General features: G+C 44.3%; 2 protein-coding genes and 1 pseudogene across 3 annotated transcripts; 1 reads left to right on the top strand and 2 right to left on the bottom strand.

Annotated features, from left to right (window-relative positions):
• The window catches only part of LOC123052470 (uncharacterized), an 8,674-nt pseudogene extending 6,602 nt beyond the window's left edge, over nucleotides 1–2,072 (top strand).
• Nucleotides 2,073–3,084: 1,012 nt separating this feature from the next.
• Nucleotides 3,085–4,094, bottom strand: LOC123186667 (uncharacterized; the record flags this gene model as incomplete). Its single annotated transcript, XM_044598387.1, is given in 2 exon segments — nucleotides 3,085–3,642; nucleotides 3,735–4,094. Coding segments are annotated over 2 exon segments (402 nt in total). The 3' UTR covers nucleotides 3,085–3,503.
• Nucleotides 4,095–6,633: 2,539 nt separating this feature from the next.
• On the bottom strand, nucleotides 6,634–11,709 carry LOC123072773 (protein DETOXIFICATION 40). Of its 2 annotated transcripts, none has more exons than XM_044496507.1 (8): nucleotides 11,138–11,709; nucleotides 9,496–10,127; nucleotides 9,339–9,395; nucleotides 8,882–9,120; nucleotides 8,686–8,804; nucleotides 8,509–8,595; nucleotides 8,032–8,149; nucleotides 6,634–6,938 (listed from the first exon to the last, which is right to left on the bottom strand). In XM_044496507.1, the coding sequence occupies exons 1-7, from the start codon at nucleotides 11,474–11,476 to the stop codon at nucleotides 8,081–8,083; spliced, it is 1,542 nt and encodes a 513-aa protein (XP_044352442.1). In that variant the 5' UTR covers nucleotides 11,477–11,709; the 3' UTR covers nucleotides 6,634–6,938; nucleotides 8,032–8,080. The 2 variants fall into 2 exon arrangements, with proteins under 2 accessions (XP_044352442.1, XP_044352367.1); XM_044496432.1 differs by having other exon boundaries at nucleotides 6,634–6,935.
• Between the last annotated feature and the right edge of the window lie 392 nt (nucleotides 11,710–12,101).

Here is a 12,101-nt window from a genome sequence, read left to right as displayed (position 1 = left end):
TAATATCTCATGATAGTATTTTCATAGAATTACAAATTAATAGTTTTTTGCGATACCAATCTAAATTCCCTTTGATATCTATGTATAGAAGTAGTATATTTGTGTGTCATTGTGTTATTCATATATCATGAAGAAAAAATCTTGTCAACTAGGTATCAAACTCTATACTTGTGGCCCTTTACTCGACCATGATGAACTCCCTCAGAACGCTTTCATTTCATTATGTTTTTCAAAAAAGAATGTGATATTCGAAATGTTTTGCACATTTTCCTAATTATATCGCAATCTTAGAGTGGTGGAACTTCTGGCAAGGGCTGCATGAACATGATTTGCCCTGGATTTCACAAGACATCATCAAGTATAGCTCCAGGCAATGTCATCAGTCCACTTTCACGCATTGGTGGCCAGAAAAAATATATCACCCTAAGGATATTCAAGGTATGAACCTGCTACTGCAACATCCATGCTAGATTGTTCAAACTGGAATTAAGCAAGTTGACATCGAACAAGATTAAAATCTTGGACATCACAAAGCAATTGTTGTTTTGTGTACGGCGTCACTAAACAAGTTTGGTAACTTTCTCTTAGAATTGCACTTAGTCTAGTTTGTGGTAGTACATAAAAGCTTTATGTATTATCATGAACTCTTTGTCAATTATATGTGAATCATTGCATTTTAGTGTTTATCATATTTTTTTGGAGCCCAAGCACCAAATTATGCCTAGACACGAACAAGTGATGATCATATATGATATATTACGATAAGTGGATACCGTTGCTCTTTGTGTGTAAAAACTTAAATATGTAGACTTAAGATAGTTTGACCTTATACACTACTCCCTCTGTTACCGAATGGAAGACGTGCTTGTATTTATATGTATGCATGTGTGTGTGTGCATGCGCACCCGAGTGTCCAAGTAGTTAGGATAATATACTGCCTTTCTTTATAGTCGTTTGCACACACAAGTTTGTGCAACCATTTTCTTGCGAATAATACTGTATAAAAATGGCAGACGATAAATAGAAAATAATAAGCACTTGATTGAGTCAAATCAAGAGGAAATGCGGCTTCAAAACAAGGAAAAAGGTTCCCTTCTTGAAACTATTTTTCATGCAAAATCTAGTGGTACAAGCTCATAACAAATATTTGATTCAATAATTATTCGTGAAAGACAATGGAGAAATTTTACCGCACTTTTCAACGGTATTAATATGTCATGTATTCTAGAGCGATGGTGGTATCGTTTACTTATGTGGAATGATATGGTGTGTATTTATTGATAAATGCATGCAAGAAAAATATTCAGGTGATTGGTACATCCATTTTGGAGCTAAGGGTGATCCAAAACCAGTAGATTACTTCCCTAAATCCTTGATCCCAGGACTCGTAGATAAACCTTTGGAGATAACCTTTGGTGGCTATGTTAATCATAAGAAACCACGACTGAGTCCTCCAATGGGAAGTGGCTATCTTTCAACAAGTGGCAATGCTGCATCCTTTAGTAATCTCAAGTTTATCGATGTAGACGGTGTTAGTCATATTGTCAATATTGATTTGCCATCTACTGACGATGGGAAGGGTTGCTACACACCTTCAAAAATTGATTCGGCACAATTCTTTTATGGGGGATCCGGTTGTATTGATTAATTATATTATATTTCGCATATGTACTCCAACTACTAATAAGTGATGAAGAAATGAGTCTCCATCTTGTCCTCTCTAAGAATTCAAGTCCTATGTGATTACTTTCTGTTTAATTCATGTTTTAGTATTGCCTTGGAAGTTAGGAGTTTTTGAGATTTTTGCACTTTGCGGGTGCGCTAGGTTTGCTCTGTTACAACTTTTATTTGCCTTAATCTGGTTGATGTAGAACATCATAGTCGCCACGGCCATGGTGAATCCACACGCGCATGCACGCACCAACGCGCACGGGGGAGCTTTTGAACTGAACGACCTCCCTGCCCATGCATTTGGTGATTTTGGCCATTTGATTTTGAGTTCCGGTCGTTTCTGGCCGTTCGATGTTGTGCTATTCCACATATTTCCATTAAATAGGCCACCTGTCCTATAGGGCAGCTCCTTGTTGGAAAATTTGAGCACTCTAGTTAATTGGGCCTGCCAGCTGAAGAAAGCCCACTAAGCAGCTAAAGGTAGAGACACAATGAATCGATACAATGTACTTCGTTCGTTGTTTTTAACAACATCACTTATTTTCGAACGGAGGTAATACTAGAGAAGGGAGCGCGGGGATGCGGGTCCTCTCGAGAATCCTAGGTATGCCGTCACCGCGACTGCCTCCATCGATCTCGCCGTTGGTACTCTTGCAGCTGTCGTTTCCACTCATCCCCACACTCCATCTCTCTTGATCCCTCTATTATTGCGCCCGAGGGTGAATCTTTGTGTGCGACGAGATGGCTGCTGATGTGCAAGGAAGATTCGAAGGGGCAGTGCTACAATCGAAACCCTAACGGACCCGTCGGCGGCGGTGGATGCTTCTCTGATAAAGAGGTCCCTAAGGGGGTCACGTTGCTTCTCCCTCTACCTCCATTACATTCTTATCTTTCCTCGCCCCAATTCGGGGATGAGGACACCACGCAGCAGCGCTGCGGCCTGCGGTCTGCAATTTCTGCTGTGCAGTAGGTTTCACATTGGGTGTGGCTAGATCTTAATCGATACAATTCTCAGTCGTGTGACATAATATATAAAAATAAAAAGGAAATTTCTGCATGGGTCTCCATGTAAAACCTCACGAATATACTCCCTCCTTTCCGGTTTATAGGGCTCAATTCAAAAATCTCACCAACCAAGGTAGATGATAAGTGGTGGAATACTTTTTGTAATTTGCAAAAGCACCCAATTAATGCTCTTGTTTTTCTCAAAAATTTATATTTGCCAATGTATTAATTGCAATGCATGCATGCATAAAGTATATGCATTGGTCAATTTTCTCTTAATAGTTGCATGTAATGATTTAATACACCTTGAAATCTGAACTTGTGATGAGGAACAACCAAATTGAGCCTTATAAAATGGAAAAACTAAGATTTTGAGACAAGCCCTATAAACCGGAAAGGAGGGAGTAATACGGTTTGAGTCTTGAGTCGACTCAGATGACTCAGATTTAGCAATCCCGCTCCACATTAGTACATTGTGTCATACACGCACGTACATATACTCCACGGTCCACAGAAAGCATATATCTATACACAGGCACACAGTTATTAACACGAGACCTCACACATCCGGCGCAACGCGGTAAAAGAAACTAAGAAAGAAGAAAAATCACGGTGAAGGATGCAGTTGGGAACCCGGGAATTCTACAGGACCTCGATCTTCTCTATATGGATCAGTTCCTGTAGGATTCCTGCGTCCCACGCAACTGCAAGAAAACAGGGGAGGACGAGAGGAGGAAGACGAAGACGCGACCGATCGACGGGATCGATGCACATATATGCGCAGAAGGAGGCGTGAAGTGGAGAAGGGACGTCGCTTAGGGGAGGCTCTACTTGTCGATCTGCCCGAGCTTGCCGAGTCCGTTGCAGTTGGCGCACACGATCTGCGCCTGGTCCTTCCTCGCCGCGTTCGCCCGCAGCGTCGAGCCGGACTTGCGCACGAACCCGGCGCCGTCGCACTCGGGGCACCTGCACGCACGCATGCGGCAAAAGAGTATCAGCGTGCCACATCAAAGGCCATGCAAGATCTCGATTTGGTCCTTTTTCATTCGGCCACGTACGTGTCCTTGCGGGAGAAGAAGATGGGGAAGGCAGTGCCGACGAGCGCGACGGCCACGGCGCCGGCGATGAGGTACGTGTTGCCCTCCGCCCCCACGTCGCCCACCGCGCGCGCCACCGTCGCCATCCTGCCCCCCGGCGCGGCTCTCCTTATCGACGGCAGCTGGACCTGGACGGCGCTGCACGGCGCCGCGCGCCGCGCCGGCAGGAGCCCGGACGAGGGCGCACTGCTGACGGCGGCGACGGCGGGAGAAGGAGCGGCCATTGTGTTTTTGCCTGGGTTGTCCGCTGGATCTGCTGGTGAAGTGAAGCGAGGCGTACGTAGCGCTAGCGGAGTGATATGGATTGGACTGCGCGCGCGCGGCGTCGATCTGCGGCCGCACAAAGCTGAAAGCTTCTTCCTTCTAGGGAAGATAAGATGGATACGTGCATGCCGGGATAGCCACTCCGCTCCACCGAGCTCAGATAAGGTGGGCCCGGGTTTCTGACCGGCAGTCGGCACGGCGGACAGCGGACTGCTCGGTCACTGGAAGCTCACACAAAGAAAATGCATGCACTGATTCTGGGGATTTTTTTTTAATAATCAGCTGCTCAACCACATACTACTACTACATACACTGCTTTCCAGAGAATTAAAAGTTTTACCAAAAACCTGAATCAGAAAGCTGAATCAGAATCATGCAGCAGCTCATCAGAATCAAGAACCAAACGGAAAGACATCCAAGATACCGAGTTTGAGAAAGCATGCATGCATGGTGGCAGCTTGGACATGTAGTAGACGATCGAGGGGAGAAGAGATGCATTCTTGTCGTTGACAGAACAATTAATCAGGCGATGTTTCCATGAGCTATATATAGAGAGAGGAACGGCAGGATGGTTTATCGGCACGCAGTTGGACTGGTATAGCGGCCGGAACATTTCATCGGGATGATGACATTTCCTTTGCCATCATGTCGTCATCTCCCCACACTCTTCCCCCAACCAGTCATGCATGTGGGCAGATTTCCAAACCTTTGCTTGGCAAACTCTTTCATACCTCGAAACCCTTTTTTTTTGCTGTTGAGAAAATCGAAACCTTTGGTAAAACCCCGTATACCGGGCTATAATGGAATAGGACATGTGGGACATGAGTGTCGTGAATGAAATTCACAAAACCGTAGCCGCGCAACCCACACTCCGCTCATTCTCTCCCTCGCCCTGCCCCATTCGGACACTCCCACAAAATTTCTTTCGCTCGGTCCACTCCTAACGAGATCCACGGAAGAGGTGCGTGTATTTCACCCACGGGTGCCATTTACCCGACGGGGTGGTGGGTGCGGAAAGAAATCTACACCAGGGTGCGTGCGGGTTTGGGTGACCAGCCCCTGCATACAACGAAGCCCTGTGCCATTTACACGCGTAGATCACCTCTATTGGATTAGGTTTAACTGGCGCAGCCTTGCTATTCTTGCTAGGCCATTTGGCCGAAGTTTTGCAGCCCTTTTTTCATAAGTCTTTTTTTCCCTTATAGAAGTTTTTTCTGAAGTCATTTGCGATACAATACACATGATATATGACGTTATAAATCTCATATGTGTATCTTTCCGACTATCAAGACAAGTACTTTGATATCATAGATGGGTGATACATCTAAAACCATCTACTTTCCGGATTACTTTGCTCATTATTTGTCATAATCTTGCTCTGATAGAATGAAATTAATTACTGCGGATGATATTTTAAACAAGAAAACAGTGTTTCATTTATTCCCCTTAGTGGCCAAGGTTTTGGCTACCAAATATTTTTTTTCTACCATGGTTACCAGAAATACCGCTCAACTTTTTCAAAAGAATTTTGAATTCAAATGCATGTTTTAATCTCGATATAAATTGGTATTGAACTTCTGTTGTTCAGTAACTTGCTATTGAAGCAGTGGTAGTCCTCTACACCCGTGTTGTTGCGGGACCCGAACCAGGACCTATTGAACTACTAATATGGAAGGCCCAAATATACCACTACACCATCACTGGTTATCTGGTCTACGAGTGTTTCCACTATAGTCAACTATACATTTTCTGTTTAAACTAGAAAAAATAAAAAGAAATTTGGCATGTTTTGCTCAGTACGTGTTTACCACGGGGTAACGAGATACACAGTTACCAGTTAGTAACCCGCCAGCTAACCAAAACCTTGGTGGGGACCTGCAAATCTAGCTACATGGGAAGATGACTCTTGTGTTTGAAGGGGGAAACCGAGGATGGGAGGTAGCAGTGACGTGGGTGGAGGGTGGGAGTTAGGCTGTGGCAAAGGGACTAGAGGGGCAGTGACCAGGGTTCACCTTTGCAATCGTGAGAGCTCATGATGCAAATTTTACACCGACTTCCTTGGAGATGGAATCTTGGCATGTACTCTATCTGTAAACTAATATAAGGGCAACTCCAACGCGCTGAGGAGACGGGCGCAGTTTTTGTCCGTTTTCCCTCTGTTTGGGAGTACTACTCCCTACGTCCTATAACACAAGACAATCCATTGAAAGAAGGATGTAACATGCCACTCTATGTCTATCATAATACACATTTTCGGGGATGCTGACTTCCTACTGAATCCCATTGCTGACCCTTTGAATGGTCAACCATAAGTTTCTAAGTCTCCCCTAGGTTCACAAAATTCAAAAATTATAGTAATAGGAAAAATACAGAATTAGAGTGGCATGCCCACAAGAATCCTACGAGATTGAACTAATAACAAAGTTTGGTTGACTGCACTACACGAAAAATAAACAATTTTTTGCAAGATATTTACGTGGATAGAAAATACCCTTGAAATGTAGTGCAAAGGAATCTGTATGAAATTTCCTACAGAACCTTATCCGACAAACATAGGGATAAGTATGTACTAAGAATTAAATCTATCGTATTCCTGTTTAACTAAAGAATGCTTTTATTACCACGGCATCTGCATCATAGATGCATATAGAATAACTTATTACAATGTTTATTACAAAGTTGCTATACAATTGGCTTCGCTGGAAAGAGAGAAGACCAAAAACACAAGACAATCCATTGAAAGAAGGATGTAACATGCCAACCAAGATTATTATAAATACTAAGAAGCCTGCAAGGTATCCAAATAGGGTTATAAACTCCATAGTAGTCCACTCAAGTTTCTTGGCGCCAAGCTCCACCGGCTCGGATATTTTGTAGCAACGTCCATGCCGCAACCAACTGCTACACGAATATTAAATGTTCTTTTGTCAAGACAATGCCATTTATGCATAGCCAAATAGACTAAAATCTCACTACTGCCCCAATCAAAATAAGTTGTCTCAGTGATTTATCTACCTCCCACAGTCAAGACCAAAAAATATGTGAAATGATACAAGGTGAGGTGATATTAGAGGCCAAGTATACAATGCATGATACAATACGTGCTAAACCACAATAAAGGAGATGTTGGATAGTTTCATATGCGTAACATAAGCTACATTCTGTGTCCCATTTAAACAAGTAGTTTTTTTTAGTAAGAAAAGACACTTCGATTCTTAGATGTAGTTTAAAGCGCCATAATCACTTAGATTTAATCTGACCCATATATCCATTGAAGAAAAGTACATGGAGTATACAAGAACGACCCCAGTAGTATGAAGATCCCACTTAAATGACTCGTGCTCCTAAGTTAGTTGCACCTTCCCAGCCTTGAGGACCATATCATTGTACTCCGCTAAATGCCGCTAAATGACAGCCCAAAAAAGTCTAGTGGGTTTTCCACTCGAAGAACAACAATTACAGTGGCATCCTTCTAAGTAACAATATTAAATAATCCACCTAGCTAAAAGGAGGATGTCCCCAATCCATTTGTCCTATGGAAATCTCAATGATTCTTCATTCCCTACATTAAACGTACTAAATAGAAAGAATGTGTCCTTAACCCTCATGATACCCTTCCAAAACGTATGTCCATTGGGTATAACTTAACCGATTTAAGTGGTTTTTGACCCCAAATAATTTTTCACAAGAGCGACTACCAAACACCTGCCTTGATTAACAATTTGAAAAACCACTTACTCAATAGTCCACTTATTTTCTACTTCCAATTATTGAATCCCGAGGCTGCCATGGCCCCTAGGAGTACACAAATCTCCCATTGTGCTAAATAATATATTCATTTATGCTGAAGTGCCAAAAGAAGCGAGATGAATAAAAAGATATCCACTTCCAAAGCCCTTTCAGGATCAGAAAAGGGGCATCATGAACGCCCACTATAGGATACGTTTTTGGACAACCAACTACTAAGATGTTTCTCAAAATGATATTTGATTACCTTGAAATCCCGCTTACGAAGCTCTGAAATTCATATGAAAATCCTTGTTTCACTGCTCGACAGCTAATAGAGGTTTCTTGTCTTCCCACTTGTGTAATCTTTTCATTGCTTCGGCTACCTGCAATGCAATCAGACCAGAAGATAGCTTTTAAAAGTAGGGAACTATATCTAAAGTGCTAGATTATAATCCAACGCGGGTGAGAAATAATATGAACATAATTTATATTGCAATGTGGCTATGTGAGCATAGGGTGTAGTGGTAATTTTTTGTTGCTTTTAACTGCCTAATATATAACATATTTATTAGTATTGTGTTTTTGGTTAAAAAATTATGAATATCACGGTGTTCAACTACTATGTGTCTTTCCGTCAAAACAAAAACTACTGTGTGCCTTGCTGAACCTAATGTTATTGTTCTGTCATTGTATCATGAACTCATGATTTTTTTTTACTTCCCATAGGTACACATGTACGTACCTCATTGTCCCAGTTTGTCCTAAAGGTAACCCACACTAGGATCACAGTCTGCATCAGAGTACCTCCAATCATACCGCACCATATGCCCTACATTTTTTGTTATCCACTCATCAAAAAATGCATGAATTATCAGGCGGTGTAAAGGTATAAAGAGCCTTGCACGGATGGAGGCCTTACCGTCGCGCCGAGGTCAAAGTAGAAGCCAAGGATGCAACCCAAGGGGACGCCGACGACGTAGTAGCATCCCACGTTGACGTAGGCGACAAATGCTTGCCAACCGCAGCCCACGGCCACCCCTGCATATGACTATCCACGTTAGTGTTATACTACTAAATTAACTAACCGAACGACTAGGGAAATGTTTTCTGTTCACCTGACAGTACGGGTTGGATGCCGTTGAGGATGACAGTTAGCGCTAGCAGCGGTGTCAGCTTGGATACCGCCGCTGCCACCTCCTCGCCGTCAGCATAGATGTAGCTGATATAGTCGCGACAGAGCAGGATGACCACCGAGATTATCAGTGACAAGGTGAAGGACACCATCGTCCCTACCACCACCGAGAACGCCGCTGACTTGGGGTTTCCAGCTCCAAGCTCATTGCTGACCCTCACGCTGTAAATGTTATAAACACACACTGAAACATTATATTTCTCCATGTTGTTAATCCTCTTGCCAAATTGGTTGTGTGCATCATGCTATATAGAGGCTGAATATTCGCCCAGTGGGGTTTTATCAGCTCCATATAACTGTTCAATGAAATTTCCTTTAATGGAAAGAATCCTCAGTAACTTTTTCCCTCAAAAGGAAAAAAGAAACCTTAGTAACTTTACCTGGCTGCTGCGTTGAATCCAAAGGAGATCATGATTGCCCACCCTGAAATGGTCATGCTGCAAACACACAAGGACATTAGATTTATAAGCTGAGCTATACATACCCATAATCATAGCTACTAGTAGTTAAAGATTTTCATTAAAATAGAGTGATTACCAGATTGAGAGCGACGCAAGCGACAATTCAGGGTTCTTGAGGAGGCCAGCAATGAGCACGAGAATCTGGAAGTACCAAGCTTCAAGACAGAGCATGACGGCAGAGGCAATGGATAACCGGAAAAACTGGGGCAGGCCAGAGAAGGCCCTCACGGAGAACCCAGTCCACGTGAGCTGGCACCGGCTGCTGGTGACAACATAGATGAACTGCGCGATGACGATGATCCACCAGCTGGCGCTAAGGATGATGGAGGCACCCAAGATCCCCAGACCCAACTTGTAGACGGCGAGGTAGCTGAGGACGACGTGGACGACGAGCGTCACGGCGGAGATGTAGGCGCTTGGCGCCATGATGCTCTGCGCCTGCATGAACTTCTGGATGGGGAAGTTGACCGCATAGGCAAAGATCTGCGGGATGAGGCCGTACACGAAGATGCCCGCGGCGCGGGCGATCTCCGGTGACTCGCCGAGGAGGATGAGGATGGGTTGGGAGAAGGCATAGAGGGCGGCCAGTGGGACGCCGGTCGCCATGAGCAGGACGATGGAGCGTTGCATATAGATGCCCAACATGTCAAACTTGCTCGCGCCGTACGCCTGCCCGCACAGCGTCTCCACCGCGCTCCCCATGCCAAGCTGCATTTGTTGCCCAGTTCGTCAATTCCATGTAACCTATCTATATATTTATTTTTTATCTATTATTTATATGATTAGAACTAGCAGAATGATGTCGTAAAAGAAATCAAAACGATGCCTGGTGTGGCTGCTCTAGTAAAACTAGATGATGCCCCACGTGTTGCGGCGAGAACATGTGAAAATTTGAATATGACACTAAATATTAAAAATAAACATTATTATAAGTAATATTTCTTATACATGTTGGCATATATATTGGGGTTGACGTGATGTGTGCATGTTGACAAAATTAGTATAGATAGCGTTTTCCATGCATGCATGCATGCTTGAGAGAAATAAAAGCAGTAAAGTTGATGAGATGGTGTGTGATGAGGTGACATGTATATATGTTAAGATAAATAGAAGTGGTGGGATCAGCTATTTAAGTATATAGGATCTGAAAGCAGCAAATCATTTCGAGTTGCCGATAAGTCGCTTTAGTTGCAATAACTAATATACACGAGTTGTGCAAAACCAACATAGGGGCAACCAGAAAGAATTGCCAATAAATGGAGTGAGTGACAAGAGTGAGTGATGAAAGAATTTCCAATAAAAAGAGTGAGTGATATAATAGAATATTTTTTAATCCAAATATAAAATCCATATAGGTTCACACGCGTACGACTTGCTACAAGTATAGATTCACACGCGTCAAAGGAGAAATGGACAGATGTAACGCAACGTGGACATGCTACAAATATAGAAATCCATATTATTATAGTTAGTAGGTGAACACAATAAAATCTGCACATGGATTGACACGCGTACATGGCTCGCCGAAACCCACAGCCGGATCGCGAGATAAGTTCGGTTTCGTCGGCAGCACGTGGATTCTGCTGGTGGACTTTCTTTTTTGCCCGATCATGAAGTAACACTCGTACTCTACTGACTAATAACAGTACTGAGCACCGACATTAGAGCGGCGATCAACTGTTTGGACGTGGTTAACTGAGAGACGTGGTGGTACTTACCATGAGGCCGTAGGCGAACATCTGGACGCCGGTGTTGCCGAGGGAGGCGGCGGCGAGCTCCAGCGTGCCGAGGTGGCCGGCGAAGATCTGCGTCGACATGGACATGAGGTAGTTGATCATGTACACCAGCACGGCCGGCGCCGCCAGCCGCGCCAGCATCGGCAGCTCCACCGCCGTCGCGGCGCACATCCTCCGCGCCCACGGCCCCGACATGTCACCCAGGATGCTCTCCAGCCGCCGCTCCCCGCCGTCAGCGCCGGCCAGCGGCGGTGCCGACTGCGGCGTCGGCAGCAGCAGCGGGCTCTGCAGCTTGCTATCGTTGCTCTCCGCAGCGTCCATGGATAGCACCGGCTGTGAGCAACTGCGGAGGTGGAGAGAGTCGGCTGTGATCCACTCTCTCTCGCGCGCGCTCTTATGAACGCAGCGCGAGCGCGAGGTAGACGAAGACACGGGTATGAGCGAGCGAACGCAGCCACCGGAGAGTGTCGGCCGTAATTCGCGCGTCTTTTCTGTCTTCTCTCCTACTCCACAGCCGCAGCATCACAGATAACAAAAAGGATCGCCACGACCCAGTTTATGCGCGCGCCATCCCACGGGCCTGGAACGTGCCAAGGGTCTGGTGCTACCAGCTAAGCCTTGCGACTAGAAACTGTAACACCTCACCCTCAAGAAAAGATAAAGAAACCATCACACATCACGTTTCTGTCGAGCATGGTCGACAAGTAACGTCATATGGTGCATGTGAACTTACGATCACGTGTAATTAGAGGTACACTAAGGTCAGTAGTAACGTCAATCTTTTTAATCTTACTTTATTTTTTCTAAGAATGATGCAGATTGGTGAAACAAATAGGTTTTAATATGCTTTTCTAGTTAAAGAGATCAACCATAATCTAGACGAACGTGGTTCTTTTATTACTCATATTGGACGTAGTCAAAATCTAGCTAGTCATTTTAGGGCCAA

This window comes from Triticum aestivum, chromosome 1A (genome assembly GCF_018294505.1).
Source record: "Triticum aestivum cultivar Chinese Spring chromosome 1A, IWGSC CS RefSeq v2.1, whole genome shotgun sequence".
NCBI classification, from domain to species: Eukaryota; Viridiplantae; Streptophyta; class Magnoliopsida; order Poales; family Poaceae; genus Triticum; species Triticum aestivum.
This window is presented reverse-complemented; position numbering and strand designations above follow the sequence as displayed.